The 19,717-nt window shown below is 41.6% G+C and overlaps 1 protein-coding gene across 4 annotated transcripts in view; it reads right to left on the bottom strand.

The window, feature by feature from the left end:
- Positions 1-19,312, bottom strand: part of LOC103178427 (cytochrome b5 reductase 4-like) — a 47,060-nt gene extending 27,748 nt beyond the window's left edge. For all 4 annotated transcript variants that reach the window (XM_042333197.1, XM_042333198.1, XM_042333196.1 and 1 more), the window contains exons 1-10: positions 19,132-19,312; positions 15,096-15,249; positions 14,003-14,103; positions 12,763-12,847; positions 8,817-8,864; positions 8,388-8,442; positions 7,011-7,068; positions 4,370-4,463; positions 1,853-1,885; positions 1,310-1,432 (exon numbers count right to left, since the gene is read on the bottom strand). In XM_042333197.1, coding sequence (XP_042189131.1) covers positions 1,310-1,432; positions 1,853-1,885; positions 4,370-4,463; positions 7,011-7,068; positions 8,388-8,442; positions 8,817-8,864; positions 12,763-12,847; positions 14,003-14,103; positions 15,096-15,249; positions 19,132-19,209 — 829 coding nt within the window. In that variant the 5' untranslated portion in view covers positions 19,210-19,312. The remainder of the gene's footprint in view (positions 1-1,309; positions 1,433-1,852; positions 1,886-4,369; positions 4,464-7,010; positions 7,069-8,387; positions 8,443-8,816; positions 8,865-12,762; positions 12,848-14,002; positions 14,104-15,095; positions 15,250-19,131) is intronic.
- Positions 19,313-19,717: the final 405 nt, after the last annotated feature.

Here is a 19,717-nt window from a genome sequence, read left to right as displayed (position 1 = left end):
CAGGACTTGATGTCCGACAGGCAGTCTGTCAGGACAGCAGTGGTCCTGGAGTTGAGGGTGGAGGCAGAAAGATAGAGTTGGGTCTCATCCGCATACATGTGGAAGTTGACCCCATGTCTGCGGGTGATGTCACCTGTAGCTCAGTGGTTAGAGCACTTGCTTTGTAAGTGAGACACCTGGGTTCAATTCCAGGCAGGGCAAAACCTTGGGCAAGTTTCCTTACTCCACACGCCTAATTAGAATCCCTCCAAAAAAACAAAACAATAATAAATTGGTCATATTCAATCCATGACTGTTTGTGGGACACTGCTTTGCTCAACTGGCTGCCGCGTTTCGCCCACAAATATACGGTCAATTCACTTGAAGTCTATTCTGTGATGCGCTTTGAGACGTCAAGAAGACATGAAAAGCGCTGATATGAAATGCAAGGATTATTATATATTATTAGATATTAAAGAGAGGGCCTAGGACAGAGCCCTGGGGGACGCCAGACATGACAGTGCGGGGGCTGAAGGAGAAACCGTTAGAGGCAACAAAGTGGAGATGGTGAGAAAGAGAGGAATCGAACCAGGCAAGGGCAGGTCCGCAAAGATTAAGTAAAGCGAAGAGGCGGTGTATGAGGATGGAGTGGTCGACAGTGTCGAAGGTGGCAGAGAGGTCGAGGAGGACAAGGAGGCAGAGGGAGCCCTGATCACAGGTGTTCAGAATATCGCTTGTGACTTTAACCAGGGCTGTTTCCGTGCTGTGGGCCGCGCGGAAGCCGGATTGGAGGGATTCAAAGAGGGAATGGCGAGAGAGAAAGGAGCGAAGCTGGTACACGACTCGGTTAGAGACATCTCACCCCAAAATGGATAACCGGGTCACACTCAAGTATGGGATCACATATGAACAGTGCTATTTCATCAAGTTACTAGAAGTCTGCTGGTGCCTGTAGAACCGTCCTCCAACTTATCATCTTCGGGAGAGAAATGGGAGCAAAAAAATGTAGCGTTGGCAGGAATGATAGAAAATGAGTGGCAGCAATCTGGATTTCCAACACAAATCTAGAAAGGTGAGACAAAACAGCATACATGGATCATAGGAATGTTTTGTGGTAGCAATGTAGTTAACTTGACTTGAAACGGGTAAAAATCAATGACAGATTGAAGAAAAGCAACTGGCTGTCGTGTTTCACCCACAAAATATATTGTCAATTCACTTTACAGTATATTCTGTGAAGCGCTTTGAGACGTCTCGAAAACGTGATCAGGCGCTATACTAAATGCAAAGAATATTATTTATTTTTAAATAAATAAATCCATATTTGTACCTCGATCTGAGTTCTTTTTCCGTGAGTCATGATTTTCTAGAGGTAGTCCAAGATCACTCCACATTGTATTGTCTGCTTTTTTCATGCATAATTCTATTTTTCCAACCGTGTTTGCATAATGCACTAGCCAAAATAAAAAAAAGAAACACATTTATGATGAAGTTGAACCAATTAAGAGTGAATTCAGAAAACACTTTTTCATATAAAGAATTGTAAAACTATAGAATTCACTTATGCTGTGAAACGTACAAACAGTTTCTACATTTTTTTAGTGCAGCCAATGTCTATGTCTTTATAATATAAACACCTCCAACAATAAAATACATCGCAGATGATTAGTAGAAAGAAGTCTTTTAAAGCTGATGAATTTTCGCTAGGTTATTGTGTAGGATTTTAGCAAATTTCCTTTCAGATATCGATTTATGTCACGTAACAATTTTAGAAGAGCCACTGAAGAGTCTGAGACAAATATAAAAATTGCTTGGCCACTGAATAATCAATTTAAATAATTTCTATTAGCAACTATTTAAATATTCTACATACCAGAAACCACTTCTTGCACTTCATGACTCAACTCTGTAAGAAAGAAAATGGATGTGAAGACACTGACTGATCTATATTTATTCAAGAGGTCTCAACTTTGAGATTTTTCTTTTCAAGATACACAAAATAAGGTTCTGCTTTTTACTCAGGTGAGTCACTTTCAACTGACAGACAACTGAGTCAGGGGAGAACCTGTTTTTTTAAACCTTGAGCACAAAAACAGTCGCTTTTTTAGGACCGATAAAATGTTTTCAACTTTCTAGAGCAGCTCATTAATTGATTGATTAGAAGCATTTGCAGTTGCAGTCAGGGTAGTGACTATATTTTGTAGGCAAACATGGCAGGCAATTTGTGCATAGCAATATTCCTAAAACAGCTATGATCAATTGTATATGGAGGATTGTTTCCCAGGACATTCCAATCAGGGTGGATACTAAGGAAATGTGAGTGTGTTCACAACATCAAATTGCATTTATATAGTGCCTTTCGTGTCAAGAGGGTGTCCCAAACCACTGGACAGTCAAAGGTTTGCACCTAAATTGTGGGTTAAAATCAAGAAGGGTGGATTACAAGGAGGTGGGTTGGGAGGATGACCAAATCAAATAGGAAGATCTTGAGACACCCCTTGAAGGAGACAAGGCAGGGGCAGAGGTGAAGGGATTCTGGGGTGGAGTTTCAGAGGGTGGGGCAGAAAGGCTGAAGGCCTAACCACCGATGGTTTGGCAGGGGACATGCTGAGCGGAAGGAGAGGGCAGGATTAGTAAAGTTTTAATAATTCAGAGGTAGGGAGGAGCAAGACCGAGGAGGGCTTTAAAGGTGAGGATGAGGATCTTAAACTCGATCCTCTGGAGGATGGGAAGCTAGTGAAGAGGATGGGATGATTGGCTCACGGAGCTTGGTGTGGGAGAGGACACGAGCTGCAGAGTTCTGAATAATCAGCAGCTTGTGGAGGAAAGAATTGGGAAGTCCAGCGAACAGGGAGTTAGCATTGTCAAGCCTGGATGTTATGAAAACATGGATGAGGGTCTCAACATCCTGAGGGGAGAGGCAGTGGCGTAGGTGAGCAATGTTGCGGAGGTGGGAGAAGGCAGACCAAGTCATGGCACAGATGTAGGGCTTAAATGACAGGTGTGGATGTTGACAGGAGCCAAGCAGAAGGGCTCCATCTTATCAACATTAAACTGTAGAAAGTTAACTCTCATCAACGACTTGATGTCTGATGGACAGTCCATCGGGAGTCGAGGATGGAGACAGGTAGATAGAGTTGGGTATCATCCGTACATATGTGGAAGTTAACTTCATGCCTTTGGACCACATCATGAGTGGGAGTACGTAAATATTAAAGAGAGGACCAAGGATAAGCCCTGAGGAACGCTACATGTAACAATGCGAGGGCTGGAGGAGAAGCTGTTAGTGGGTACAAAGTGGAGACGATGGAAAGGTAAGAATGAAACAAGGCAAGGACAGAGCTGTGAAGGTGGAGCTGACAGTAGAGGTGAGGCGCTGGAGAAGAAGAGTGACCAACACTGCCGAAGGCGGAAGAGAAATCAAGAAGGACAAAGAGACAGAGAGACAAACCCAGACTCTAGGTAACGCTATTCCCTGACTGTTTAGTGCCTTGGAATGTCCTCCCGACGACACAAAAGGTGCTTTACAAATTTAATTTTGCATTGTATTCAGCAGCTGTTGTCCCGAAACCTTGGAGTTTGCTGTTCGATTATTCAACAAACTGCTGCCTCTGCCTATGTTGGGCAGAGGTCCTGCAACCTTGTTCTTCAGTTTTCATTCAAAGACAGTTGAACAATTGTAAATACTATTCTTGGAGCTTCTATGTACCAGTTATTATTTCACTTCTGCTATATTTGAGGCCACTTCCTTTTGATGAATACCAAAAAACATTTTGACTTTAGTCAAATGCAATTAGTGCCAAGCCTCTTTCATTGAACACATCTCAATAACCTTTCCCCAATAAACTATTAGTGTTGATTCAACCCTAGAATAATACAACAAATCACTGGTCAAGGGTACTGTGTGTATCTGATTCAGAGTCCTGCTCCTGAAAATACCTTAAGAGATGATTTCAAGAGCTGTATTATTCCCAGGATAAATCATGTTTATACTCTAACCAAATTTAAATCACATTTCATAGAAATAATAAATGGCTAGATTAATTAGAAAAGGTTTAATAATGTGTCTTGGAAGAGGGGTCACAGAGGAGGGAGAGAGAAAGACGGAGAACAAATGGACTGCTTAAAATAATAAGTTGAACATTTCTTGGAGAAGCAGAGAGGGAGTGAGAGAACAAAAGGAAAAAAAGGGAAAGAAGAATAAACTGCACAAAAACATGTCTCTAAACAATTTCACTCTTGATTTAATAAATGTATTTTAGGCAATACACAATCACAGTTCTTAAAAACTGGAATGAATCAATAGCAAATAATAAATCCAGGTTAAGACTGCTTTGTCACTCACTTTCTGTTCCAGTTGACCATTAGTATCAAGGAAGAGAATACTTACTCATGTGAAAGACATAAGAAGATTCTTCGAGGCGAACCTCTGTTCTTAGCACACCCTCCGCTAGATCTATGATCACGGAATCTGAATTAATATCCTGTGAAAGAGGATTTCACAAATCAAAAGCTTCCATAATTAACAGGTCAACAACAACAACAACTTGGATTATATAGCGCCCTCCACACCGGATGGCGTCTCAGAGCGCTTCACAGTAACGAATCCTGGGGCCGAGCCAGGGGGAGGGGGAGGAAGGTGACCAAAGGCGCGGTCGAAAAGAAAGGTCTTCAGAAGGGACCTGAAAGTAGGAAGAGAGGTCAACAGGTTCAGGTGAATGTAAAGAACTTTAAATATTTATGGTTACTGAGAACTAATGAGTACAGTACTTCTCATATAAGGGAATTAGAATAGCTTTCGAAAAAAAGCAATCGAAAAGGCTCTAGGGGAAAAGCAGGGAAATGGGATTTAGATATACAGTTTAGGATTAATAAAGCGAATGGACTGCTACAGTACTGATACTATAATAATAATAATCTTTGCATTTAGTAAAGCACCTTATCACTTTGGAAAGATGTCTCAAACGCTTCAAAGGAATTACCGGGAAATGGAATGACTGTGCACTTGTAGTCAAGCGCAACAGCATAGTTGCGCACTGCAATATCATAAACAGCCATGAAATGAATGACCGCTTTTATTTGGGAGATAATTGGCCAGGAGAAACTACTTTTATCTCATCTGACAGACGGCACTCCCAACAATGTAACAGTCCCCCCCCAGCACTGTTTTGAGTTCAAGTCCCAATGTGAGATTTGAACCCACAACCTTCTGAGTCAGAGGTGAGTGTGCTACCACTGAGCCAGGCTGACAATTGCTCCCATTTTATCATCAGAAGTTAGAGACTAAAATTTTGCTGGGGAAAACAGACATTTGTGAACAGGTAATCATTAATTGTTTAGTGCTATTTCTCCCCAAAATATGATATTATGTACATTTTTAAGCATAAAATTAGAACATTAAGTACTCCTTTCAGTTTGGCTGCAGTTGAGATTCTACTTTAGGCCTCTAGTGTTGATGTTTCAGCTTGGTGGCACAGTACCTTTGTGGAACTATGCAATGTACTATGAAGTGATTGCAAAAGTGGGATTAATCCAATGACTCCATTGGCTCCCTATCCTTCAGAGGATCCAGTTCAAGATCCTGGTCCTCACATACAAAGCCCTCCATGGCCTCGCCCCACCCTAGCTCTGCGATCTCCTAACTCCCTACCAACTCGCCCGTTCCCTCCGCTCAGCCGGCTCTACATCCCCCGACTCACCCGCCCCACCATTGGCAGGAGAGCCTTCAGCCACTCTGCTCCCAACCTCTGGAATTCCATTCCCCAGTCACTCCGCCTCACCCCCTCCTTAGCCTCCTTCAAGTCCTGCCTCAAGACCCTCCTCTTCGACCATGCCATCGGCCACCCCCGTTCCCCTCCCTTCTCCCCCCTGACCGCAGCTCGGGTCTGAAATGCTGTACTCTGTCCTGCGCCTTGGGACGTCCTCCCGACGTGAAAGGCGCTATACAAATGTAATCTTGTTGTTGTTGTTGATTCCCATATATTGAGTGTCAATACAAGATGTGCTGTCTGGAAGAACCATTAACCGGTGGCTGCAAGCCCAGGTAAAAGTAGCTGCTTTTGACATTTGTAGAATGAAATACTATGATGTAGTATACGTGATACTAAGATTGCCACCATATGAATGTAAGACATTCACAAATAAATGGTTTAATTCACCAGTACACAAATCAAAATGTGCCTAATACTGATTAATCATGCAAAGTTTCTAGGCAATGTCTCCTTTTTTATACAAAGGATTTTTATATTCAGCACGGTACCTATTTACAACATTAATAATAAAACGAGATTACAATTTACATCCTTAACACTTGATTTTGGATACCTTGTGTATTGCTGGCAAATAATTTAAATCACAGAGAAATAAGAAATGTGAGTTTTCATTTCCATAACATTAATTTTCCTTTGTAATTCATTGCCCATTCTGCAGAAATACTCAAATAAAAATATACAGCATCTTTGGTTCTTGTAACAGGGATTTCATTCATTCTGTCACTCATTCTATCAAGAAAGCATTTGGAATTTATTTAGATTTTCGAGCGATTCATACACAGACGAGCACTGTACAACCACGACAAGCCCTCTAAAAGTAACAGTACACCATCCTTACGTATTCACTTGTGATACATATCAGATAATAGTTTGCTGAAGTGCCTTGCAAGACTTAGTTTACCATCACTTCAACCGCTTTTCATCCTACCCGCTAAGTAATTCTCCTACAAAATACAGTCACAATACTTTACAATATATTCTGTGAAGCACTTTGAGATATCCTCCTGCATAGAAGGCAGCATAGCAAATGCATTATTATTATACTCAATAAGATAATCGTCACTCATTATTTACCAAGTTTAATTTGACTTAAGAAATATTTAATATAGTCTGAGCCTCTTTCCTTCGCTTCTTCCCCACCCAAAACATAAATGCCTCTTTTTTGACGATTACTAGTTTTATCTACTCTGCGATAAGAATGTGTGCCGGCATTACACAACATATCAAGCATCAAAAGTGGTTTAATTATCAAACACATACCTTTTGTTTGGTGTATATAACAACTGTGACTGCATCTTCAGTCTGAAACCATTCATACCTGGTAACATTTAAAAAATAGGGATGGATTGATAATATTTTGTTTCTTTGTCAACTCTGAACCTAAAGCTGCATTTCCAAAATCAAATGATTCAAAAGTACAAAGTTAGGCAATATTGAAGTGGAGGGCTTTAAGTGGAAGATTCATAGGTTAAATAAGAATTAAGTAAAAACACAAGCATGACTCAACTTTGAAAATAAGGATATCATAGTATAAAAAATTGTCTAATCTGGGATGGTGAAAATAATGGCAAGAAAGGCAAGATAGCCCTACAAAATATTCTAATCTAAGTGAGGCATGTGGATGGCAATTTTTTTTTGGGGGGGGGGGGGCATGTTAACACAACTGTTGAAAGTCTAACAAAAAGAGTCAATGAAGGGGAAGCTTTGCCAGAAATGGAAAATTTCCATGAACTGAGAATCAGAAGAACTAAAGAATAGTGTGGTAAGTAAGTTCAAAACAAAACAAAACAAGGCCCTTTTTGGCCCTTTCCAACATTAGCCTGGCATGGAAAGAATCAGGATTTTTCCAAATAGTAAATAAATATCAGGAAAAATTTTACAAATGAAAGTAACTGATTCACAAATAATATTAATACTTCATTCCTAATGTTCATATTGCAGATCAAGGACTACAAGAGTAGCACAAATATGTGTGCATTAGTAAAGCAAGCAAGAGATAAATATTGAATTTAAAAGATATTGAAATGTGTTATTACCTCCGAACTATGTTTCTAATGGAGACATCAAAGAGGGCTACAAAGGTTTCTCCATAAGGCAAATTTTTATAATAAATGAAATTATTATTATTATTATAATAAATACCCTTCCTAGTTACTGACCCTCAATAGAACTAGCAGATACATGCCCACCACCAGCTTAAAACCATGGAAAAAGCCAGATAGCTGAGCTGGAACATTTACATCCAATCTTTAGTTCATTACGTAATTTTTCTCTATTGTGGATAATACAATTTTTTTTAATAACATATATAATTCCCTCTGTACAAATGTATTGGGCGCTTTGTGCAAACCATCTGTGCACAATTTTTACATGGTTCAAAGTAACCCCTAATATCTTATAAGATGCAAGATATTTTCTGTGCACAGGATTAAGCTTATGTATTACTGTATGGAATGCTAACACATTGCCATACAGGAACAAGAGATAAGGCTTAAATAATTTGAACTTTGCTCTGCAAATATCTCATCTCTATTGTGGATAATATCAGAAGCCCAGAAATTGCTTCTGCAACATTAGATCTTTAGAGAACAGTATCCTCACAGACTGAGTCACAATGAAAACAAATACAATGCCTACCTCAGTGAAACATCTCTTAATGTTTTCTCAAACCCAGCACCTGGAACACTTGCACCTATAAAAGACATTTAAATATTATGACGTAGTCCATTCAAGTGAAACAGACTTTGAAGAGAAGTAAATGAACATCCTATAGTCACTTTCTCTAAATAACAGTCCTCTAGAATTCAGCTTAATTTTTAAGCACTCTTTAAACCAATACCTTTTAAATTCAATATTTTATTGGATTTTCTCAATTTCGCAGTGCATGAAGTGACCAAGTCCAGAACTAGTCAGCAGCCAGACAGTAGTATGCATAGGCCTGCAGCACCCAAAGGATTAAGGCTGATAATAAAATATGTGGTGATAGCTGGTTTAGCTTCTTGAAGTTAATTTAGGGCTAAATCATATCCATTTTAAAGGGGTTTATTTTATTTTTTAATGACATACCGTTTAGTAATGTCCGCGTTGACATTTTGACACGAGATCGATCAGAAACTGTTAAGGATGAAAATAGAAGTCATAATTAACACAGCGAGACCACGTGGACCAACAAATAAAAAAATGTTCCACAGTTTATTACCTCTGTAAAATGACACCATTTATAGTTTTCAGTAATCTATTTCTGACTTCTACAAAAATGCACATAAACAACAATCCTTGCATTTGATATTGTGCCCTATCATGTCTTCAAGATGTCTCAAAGCGCTCCACAGAATATATAATATAATAATAATAATAATCCTTGCATTTGATATAGCGCTTTTCACGTCGGGAGGACGTCCCAAAGCGCTTCACAGAACACACTGTAAAGTGAATTGACTGTATATTTGTGGGCGAACGCGGCAGCCAATTGCGCACAGCAATGTCCCACAAACAGTCGTAGATTGAAAATGACCAATTTAATTATTGTTTTTGGTTTTTTGGAGGGATTATTATTATTACACTGTAAAGTTAATTGACTATATTTTGTGGGCAAAACATGGCAGCCAATTGCACATAGCAATTGTCACAATGTCAAAATAATTGTCAATGAAATAGCAATCTAGTTTCAACTATGCAAACAATGGTTTATACCGGTAAATTTATAGATCCTATAAATGTAGATTAAGAAAAGGTATTGCTCGCTATCAAAATTATAGTCACAACAGGAACCAAGAATGCCATAAGGGAACAGAGACTGCATCATAGCCAGCAATGTGAAACACCACTTCAATAAATTAAGAAATGATAAGTAAGAAAAACAGATGACAAAGTCATAAATATGTCTGCATCACCACCTCATGAACAGAGAGATGATTATCAGATCATGAAAAGGACTAAGTCATGGCCAGGCATATAAAAACCCTGTAGCTCTCCAATGGGAAGAAAGATAAATGAATTATTGATAGCCTGAGAAAATCAACTAGAACTACACAGTAATAAGCATACAGTAATGGAAACAAGACTCCTATTTACAGTTATTTCTCCAGGCATGCGTTATGTGGAAATGGATTGCAGACTGCCAATGTTCAAATTGGATGGTAAGTATAACATTTTAAATTCATTTTTTGTGTAAACTGTCCCAAAATCTACATTTGACAAAAATGTTTTCCAATCTTCACGGAAAGGCAATAAACAAAAGATTATAATTATGGAGTGCATTACACTATATGGACACACACACACTTTTATGCAAACACACAAGCGGGGCAACCTGTTATAACACAGTCATCTGGGAACCAATATCTCTGGCCTCAACTACAATGCAAACGTAAAAAATGGCTGACTTTCAGGTTGCCAGATCGCTGCTGACATTTCTTGTGTTTCAAGCATGTACAGTATATAAGTGACATCTAAACAAAGCCTTGCTCATCCAGCTAGGAAAGCATCATCAGCTACCTGGACTACACCTCTTCCCACCCCGCCTCCTGTAGAGACTCCATTCCCTTTACCCAGTTCCTCCGCCTCCGCCCTGACGATGCCACCTTTCACACCAGAGCAACTGAAATGTCCTCCTTTGTCCTTGAACGAGGATTCCCATCCACTGTAGTAGACAGGGCCCTTGACCGTGTCTGCCTTATTTGCCGGACCTCTGTCCTCACCCATTCTCCTTCTTCCCAGAACCGTGATAGGATCCCTTTAGTCCTCACCTTCTACCCCACCAGCTTCAACATCCAACAAATAATTCTGAGATCCAACCACCGAACATATCTTTCCCTCCCCTCTCAGCATTCCAAAGGGACTCCATGACTCCCTGGTTCATTTCTCCATTACCACCAACAAACAGTTGCTCTTCTCCCCACCGACACCTTCCCATGCCAGCCCAGGAGATGCAATACCTGCCCATTCACCTCCTCCCATACCACTGTCCAGGGCCCCAAACACAGATTTCAAGTGAGACAGTGATTTATGTGTACTACCACCAATGTAGTTTACTGTATTCGCTGCTCACGATGTGGTCTCCTCTACATTGGGGAGACCAAACACAGATTAGGTGACCGATTTGTCCGCAAACACAATGCTGAGCTTCCGGTTTCTTGCCATTTCAACTCTCCCTCCCACTCGCACTCTGACCTCTCCATCCACGGTCTCCTACACTGTTCCAATGAGACACAGCACGAGGAACAGCATGCCATTTATCTGCTAGGGGTCTTACAGCCTCAATATTGATTTAAACAATTTCAGACTTAACGGCTCACCTTCCCCCTCTTCTGTGACCATTACCACATCATCTGGGTCCCAGACACACCATTTCTCTCGCTGATCTGCCTATTTTGTTGCAATCCCCACTTGTTTTGCATCATTAATATCTCTTTAACCTATCATCCTGTCCTATCCCAGTTTCTCCTTTGTCTTTCTTGCTGTGCCTCTGCCCTCTCTGTTAAAAGCCTTAAAAGCCTCTCCCTCCCAACATGCCTGGGTTCTTACAAAGGGTCATGGACCCAAAACGTTGATTCACTTTCCTTTCTCCATAGATGCTGTCTGACATGCTGAGTGTTCCCAGCGACTTCTGTTTTTGTATCATCACAGGACTATCCTGTTTATAAATAAAAGGGATACTGATCTATCTTACTGTCCCTTGACGAAGTGGCAGAACAGAAAATGGATCATAAAACCAGATGTAAACTTCCCCAATGGCCCAACATGTAAAGCACTTACAAAAAGGTCATTGATTTGATTTCTGACTATGTTGAGTTGCTTTATTTCAGCTAAGGCCGCAATTTGCCTCAACAATCCTGTTTTTTTTCACCCATACTAAGCTATAAACTAAATGTTGCAGGTTTAATTCCTGGTCTGGCCTTCACACAATGGTAATTTTGAAACTGCCAGAATTCAAAGGGAAAGTAGAGCAGAAGTCACTGTTCCCAGTGACTTATGTTTTTGTTTCAGATTTGCAGCGTCTACAGTATTTTGCAATTTGTCCAAAGGGAAAGTATTTTGGTACATGAAATAAATTCTTTATTTAATTTACATTGGATTACCACCTTCTACTTTGAGTGATATAGTTTGGAAAAACTGAACTTGACAGATCATTTTATATCAGTGATAGCTGCTATGATAACAGAACCTCCTGTACAATACTGTGCAAAGTATTTGGCAAACACACATCACAGACAAAGAAGACTCTTGGATCATGAGGAGTCCTGTAGCTCAGTGGTTAGAGCGCTCGCTTAGCAAGCGAGAGAACTGAGTTCAATTCCAGGCAGGGCGAAACCTTGGGCAAGTTTCCTTACTCCACACGCCTAATAATAATCCCTCCAAAACAAAAAACAATAATAAATTGGTCATTTTCAATCTACGACTGTTTGTGGGACATTGCTTTGCGCAATTGGCTGCTGCGTTCGCCCACAGATATACAGTCAATTCACTTTACTGTGTGTTCTGTGAAGTGCTTTGGGACGTCCTCCCGACGTGAAAAGCGCTATATCAAATGCAAGGATTATTATTATTATTACAATACCCACCTATACAGCTTTAGGGCATTTGTTACATGACTAGCATTTTAGCCTATACCACCTTTTTCCAGCTGTGACTTACCTTCTTTCCTGAAAACTATCCTTCACTGAACCTGCCTGAGATGTAGAATTGATGACTGTGCATATTAAAAGCATTTTTTAAAGAAATACATCACTGTTGTTATTACATTATTATGGAGATCATACGGATATACATTTGTTCAAGATAAATTCAAAACGTCTTCATTTTTATTTTTAAAAGAAAAAAGTAATTGAAGACAGAGTCTATCACAGAGCTTCTCACTGTAGATAAGTGAGGCCCTGACATCAACACTAGCAATAAATAGCTTTTAACCCCTCTACTGTTTTCATTCTCTACACTCCCTCCACCAACTCATTTGCCACAGTTCTGCTGGGAGGATGTTTCCATTTCTTAAGCAAAAAAAAGGGAGATTTACCTTTATTGATAGAGGCAGGCTTCAAGGCCATCCTCCCTATAAGGCACTCCTTTAACATGGATTCATAGTTGACCCAACGATGAATCTGAAATGTGAAGGCAATGATGGTCAAATCAACCGATCCAGTTAGATTGACAGAAATTTGTACCTATGATTTTTAAATATCTCATCCCCTCTCAAAAAATACCTTGTTTTAACACAGCACTATAACACTGGATATATTTTACAATATCAACCAGTTTATTTACAATGCATTAAATGCAATTTTCCACAAAACATCTGTAAACTACTTCATCCTAGAGTAATCCATATAGCACACTTTACAGGATTGGCCAGCCTCTTACCCAGGGACTTGACTCAGTTAACATAGTTATCTTTGAAACCCACTTTATTACTCAATCCTCTGTGAGAAATCTTACTCAGGATAAATCATGTTTAGGAATGCAATGTAACATGAGAAGCAACCAATTGCTCCATTTGTCGTTATCCAAAGTCTTCTGTCAGGACAAGACTTCATAAAAAACATCTAGCTGCAATCCTGCTCCATCATCAAACTAACATCTTATTCCCTCATTATTCAGAAGGTTGGCTAATTCGTTTTGAAATGCAAGGCAGAGGATTTTGAAATCTTTGCATGTAGTGGACTGTAATTTCAGTTACTATTTTCAAAACATCTTTCAATCAGTACATCCAATTTGCATCAATCTACCACCATCCCCTACTTAATCTGTCTACTCAATTTACCTTTCATACACATTTTGGGACATGGATCGAAAATCGAATGACAAAAAACGTTTAGCTAATCAAAGCTTTGTACATTTACTTATTTAATTCTGCAGTGCCTAACAGAGATGTGAAAACCTATTTGATGACTGAACTATCGTAGTTCAGTGGCTCCCTCCTGTGGCACGTCGCATTTTATGGCAAGATTACATTGAGGATGTAATTGTTTGCAGATGTGAACCTTGGAAAGCGAGAAGTTAGTTTCATCTGAGGTGAAATAGCATCAACTCAGAACTAGTCAATGTAAGGGGGACACTCCGCACCTACCTCCAAAAGAACTCTATATTTATGTGTGATATTCACTTCAACCATGAAATGGGAAAAGGTTCAGGGGGATTTAAATACAAAAACCTCTGATTTCAAGTCTGCTGCTCAACCTACTAGGCTACCTTTCAGAGAAACTCAATCAGAGAGAAAAAAACTGAGTTTATTCAAATGATGCGCCACTTAAGTTTACCTGATCAAATAACTCAGTTCCATCAATTCCAGCTCCTCTCATGAGCTCCTCCTCTCCTCCAGGGTGATATTCCAAATAAGGGGTCAGATTGTAAACCATACCTTCAAAGGCAAACAGCACAAACCATTAGGAAGTTCATATAAAATGGAGAACTTCATCAGGACATCTGACACTAGTAATCCATGAGCACAGACAGTTTCTAATGCAACAATTGAAAGATAGTTTGATATTGTGTTTTGGCCAATCCCCATGTAGCTTTGCAAAATTCAGTTTTTAGGAGACACAAGAGAATAAAATGATCAGATAGTAAATACTCTCTCAATATTGCCCGTGTTAAGCAATTCCTACAGAATCAAATATAATTCAAAAGTATGACATACTACAGTTCAGAACATCATACATGCCCCCTTGTGTCCACAACAGAGTGCAGATACAGATCAATAAAACATGCATAATTAGAGCACTCAACTCAAACTTTTGGTTAATTTGTCAAGTTACTTGTAAAAGTGTGGACTCAATCCAAAAAAACTCAATATAAGGCTTTGTTAAGAGCAACTGGAAAGTACAGCTGATCTGAAGCGAGTTTTTTTGTTAAATAAACACTTGAAAAACAGTGACAATTATTTTGTAATAGAGGAAGTTCCTCAAAGTCCTGAACAACAACTTGTATTTATATAGTGCAGGCAACGTCAAGAGGTTGATATTTCCACATAAACACCTACTATAATTACAGTTAGATGTAACTATCCAGATTTGAAATTGTGACAATGCCACAATCTGCAATCAAAGAAAGAAATCAACAAAGATAAAGCCAGACAATAAAGACCTATTTTCATGCAGCCGATGAATACTAAAAAAGTATGAATTTTCCGTCAAGAATAAAAAATTATGCAGCAAGGCTGAAAAATAAACATTCACAAAGTATTACATTCTTGAAATAAGATGTTGTGAGTGTTACTTTGCATCTGTCAACCTAACAAAAGTCAGATTCCCACATCCCCTAAAGTATACCTCAAATCAAAACATCCAAACAATGTCATAAGTCAGGAAAATGAACCTACAATACACAAAGAAACAAAAACAACTGTCCCACCTCGTATACATATCCAGCAGTCATCTTTCTTATTGTGTTTAGCAAGTTCTTCTTCTGGAACCTCAATAAGCCTTCCCTTCAGCCCCGTCAGGTCCTTGCCGCTCTTTGTCAGCCGGATCCAGTCCATTAAACTTCGGCCAGGCTTCAATTGCACCTTTAGGTAGTGAAAAGAAGTAGCAATGAAGCAATCTCGAAACAGTGCTTTCACATAAAAACTTGATAACTATTTATCAGATTTAACAGAGTAGATCAAAAATATGCACAAATGGTTAGTTTCAGTAATGTATCCTGGGTTACAATTGCCTGTAACACTGGTTCTCTGTCTCTAGACTGAGCTCAGTGACCTATTGCAGTGTGGCCAGCATTAGGAAAATTTAAGTAAAATAAAGCTCTGTTGGGGAGAAGAGAAGGGAAAAGTAGGTTATTTACTGTTACAATTTATTTTTACACTTGTATTTACCATTAACTACAAAATATAGTCGCTACACTTCGTAGTAAATCCTGTGAAGCACTTTGGTCCTCAGTTTCCAAAGAAACTTGCTGTAATGATGTTCCAAGCAAGTTGAAGATTACTCACTCCACATCACATACATATAAAAATATTGGTGAGATGTTTTCACTCATTTAATTTATTCTTTTATCAGCCAAGTCAGCAGTTGAGTGTATTTATTCATCACAGTTCCCTTAAAGTAGAAAATGGGGTGGGGGGGAGAGAATAAAAGAATCGGCAAAAATTCCCACTCTGAATACTGTCAGTGAACTTGGATGAAAAATGCATGTGTGGATGTCAGGTGATCATTAAGTATGCAGAAATCATCCCTCATATCACTCAGGGATTTTCAGATAAACGAGTATACCATATATTCGCTTTAAGACAGTAAAGGCAGAATGTTATTTATTAAAATATCTTTTTAAAAAACATGTATTGGTATGTGGGGCAACGAGTACAATGATTAATACCTTTATATGATCACTGCATTGCATCAAGAAAGATTTCAGCTTCGGGAGGACCAAAGTGCTTCACAGGATTTACTACGAAGTGTAGCGACTATATTTTGTAGTTAATGGTAAATACAAGTGTAAAAATAAAATGTAACAGTAAATAACCTACTTTTCCCTTCTCTCCTCCTCAACAGAGCTTTATTTTACTTAAATTTCCCTAATACTGGCCACACTACAATAGGTCACTGAGCTCAGTCTAGAGACAGAGAACCAGTGTGAATTACTTCCTCAGATCCTCAATGACATGTCTGCAGGTTAAACAGACTTTAGTCCACCTTATAATGTTTACTGGAAAAAGAGAGCACAAGTGCATCGCCAACCAATTGCTGATACCAGCAAACCTTTCATTACGTGTTTATAATAGGATTTCCCATTATATCGAGTATTAATCTAATTCCTCTCACCAGGTCAATGTGATAGGGTATAATGAGTTGTATTTTGCAAGTACAGATTTTGAATTAAAGAGCTTCTAAACCAAATCATGAGGAAAAACTTGTGCCTTCCAGCACTCCTGCATGTGATCCCAGTCCAAAGCTTGAGCCTGTGACATCCGCCCTCAGCAATTTTAAAATAGGATAGAGCCCCGTTTTCCTAAAATGTACAATGGCACTCAAACAGTACTTATTCTATAATTTATGCCACAAGCAACATTTAAAGGAGAATTCAACAAATACTAACATCATCAAACTTTATAACGCAGACACAGGACATCCGGCCATCAAATATACACTAGTGTTTTTCGCCACATGAATTACCTAATCCATTTCCTCTCTTACCCACTTCACATAATCATTTAATATTCCTCCTTTACAAACAACAATCTAATTCCCTTTAAAGAATTTATGGCCTCTGCCTTAACAGGAGAACTTCTTCCTTATAATTCAGTGTTACAGTTAACTAGAATGATTGGACCTCTTAGCTACTGCATCGTAAGATAACACAAACAGTCGTGGATTCATTGACCGAACTGAGCAACAAGAAGCTATTGCACCACAAAACAATTGTTACAAATATACCAAAAAACATCTTAACCACAACGTTAATCAGAATAACAAATCCACCCCAATAAAAATAAACAGTGCACGGAATCATATGGAGTTCTGATTGTTTTCTAAATGATTAAACACAAATAGCTTAACATGTAATGTTTCATTTTTACACACATGTGAATAGAAATAGAATTATTGTATTTCAAATAAAGACTTTTGCTATTCAGGTTTTATTCCAAACGTTTCCAGACAACCCATTCACAACACAAGTTGCACGTTACCAAACCTGAAATGGTGGCAACCAAGATACTGTAGATACAAATGAACCGGGTTGTTGCTTGACCACGCCACATCAAGTCGTAGTCACGTGGCATGATACACACTCATTCATGTTTACAAAATAATTTTGTTGTCATTGGTTGCTGCAGCCTCCCTTTTCGGCTCGGTATCAAGTCATGCGTTGGTTAAACGCTCCATGTTACTAGTCATGTGAAGGATGCTATGATAAATGCAAGTTGTTATTGTTGACGCATTCTTCTCATTCTTAAAAACAAGCATTACTCCATGTGTTCTAACAGCTTCGTAGTTCAGCCTTGCTCTAGAAAAACATAAATCTCAACATTTTACCTTCCACAACTCAAAAAATTTTGCAGAACTAGTAACAGGAGTGAACTTGTGTGAGCTTTACGATCGACCCCTTAAGTCAATTTTCTCTCTTTCTCTCCCAAAGGCATAGGTGGTGTCCTGTAGTTCAGTGGTTAGAGCACCCGCTTTGCAAATGGGAGACCTGGGTTTGATTCCCAGCAGGGTCAAACCCTGGGCAAGTTTCCTTACTCCACACACGTGATAATAATCCCTCAAGAAAATAAAACAATAATAAATTGGTCACTTCAAACCACGACTGTTTGTGGGACACTGCTGTGCGCAATTGGCTGCCGCATTTCACCCACTTTATCCAGAGTCACAGGAAGGTTTCAGAAAACTGGGTAAACAAACAGGACAGTCAAGCAGATTCAAGAGGGTCCACATCCTCAGATCTGAGTTTGACAAGGGATGGAATTACTGCAGTGTCAGCCCCAGTGGGTCAGTCAGTCAGGGCTGAGGGGCAATGTCAGGGCTGAGGGTCAGTGTTATGGCTGAGGGTTGGGATTTCAGTGTTAGGACTGATGGATGGGAGGTCAGTGTCAGGGCTGGGGGGGGGGGCAGGGTGGGGGGGGGGCAGTGTCAGGGCTGGGGGGGGGGGCAGTGTCAGGGCGGGGGGGGGCAGTGTCAGGGCTGGGGGGGGGGGGCAGTGTCAGGGCTGGGGGGGGGGGCAGTGTCAGGGCTGGGGGGGGGGGGCAGTGTCAGGGCTGGGGGGGGGTCAGTGTCAGGGCTGGGGGGGGGGGGTCAGTGTCAGGGCTGGGGGGGGGGGGGGTCAGTGTCAGGGCTGGGGGGGGGGTCAGTGTCAGGGCTGGGGGGGGGTCAGTGTCAGGGCTGGGGGGGGGGGGTCAGTGTCAGGGCTGGGGGGGGGTCAGTGTCAGGGCTGGGGGGGGGGCAGTGTCAGGGCTGGGGGGGGGTCAGGGCTGGGGGGGGTCAGGGCTGGGGGGGTCAGGGCTGGGGGGGGCCGGGCTGGGGGGGGGTCAGGGCTGGGGGGGGGGTCAGGGCTGGGGGGGGGGGCAGGGCTGGGGGGGGTCAGGGCTGGGGGGGGGGGCAGGGCTGGGGGAGGTGCAGGGCTGGGGGGGTCAGTGTCAGGGCTGGGGGGGGGCAGGGCTGGGGGGGGGCAGGGCTGGGGGGGGGTGCAGGGCTGGGGGGGGGGGCAGGGCTGGGGGGGGGCAGGGCTGGGGGGGGGGCAGGGCTGGGGGGGGCAGGGCTGGGGGGGGGGCAGGGCTGGGGGGGGGGGGCAGGGCTGGGGGGGGGGGCAGGGCGGGGGGGGGCAGGGCTGGGGGGGGGCAGGGCTGGGGGGGGGGGGCAGGGCTGGGGGGGTCAGGGCTGGGGGGGGGGCAGGGCTGGGGGGGGTCAGTGTCAGGGCTGGGGGGGGGGCAGGGCTGGGGTGGGGGGGGTCTCACCTTGTTGCGGTCAGTGCCCCCCGACAGCCGCTGCTGAGAGGAGGCCGCGGGGAAGGCCTGTGTCGGGGGCCTCAGCATCTTCGGGTGTTTCCTGTCAGCGCCCCCGGAGGCTCATCACAGGCACCGGGTCAGGTCCTCCCGACACCGGGTACTGGTAACCACTGTCTGTCTGTCTGTGTGTGTGTGTGTGTATGGCCTCTCTCTCTCTCTCTGTGTGTGTATGGCCTCTCTCTCTCTCTCTCTCTGTGTGTGTATGGCCTCTCTCTCTCTCTCTGTGTGTGTATGGCCTCTCTCTCTCTCTGTGTGTATGGCCTCTCTCTCTCTCTGTGTATGGCCTCTCTCTCTCTCTGTGTGTATGGCCTGTCTCTCTCTCTCTGTGTGTATGGCCTCTCTCTCTCTCTCTGTGTGTATGGCCTCTCTCTCTCTCTCTCTCTGTGTGTATGGCCTCTCTCTCTCTCTCTGTGTGTATGGCCTCTCTCTCTCGCTGTGTGTGTATGGCCTCTCTCTCTCTGTATGGCCTCTCTCTCTCTCTCTGTGTATGGCCTCTCTCTCTCTCTCTGTCACTATTGTGTAAACACTATCTCAC

The sequence above is a fragment of the Callorhinchus milii genome, unplaced genomic scaffold (assembly GCF_018977255.1).
Source record: "Callorhinchus milii isolate IMCB2004 unplaced genomic scaffold, IMCB_Cmil_1.0 Scaffold3, whole genome shotgun sequence".
In the NCBI taxonomy this organism is placed as follows: domain Eukaryota; kingdom Metazoa; phylum Chordata; class Chondrichthyes; order Chimaeriformes; family Callorhinchidae; genus Callorhinchus; species Callorhinchus milii.
This window is presented reverse-complemented; position numbering and strand designations above follow the sequence as displayed.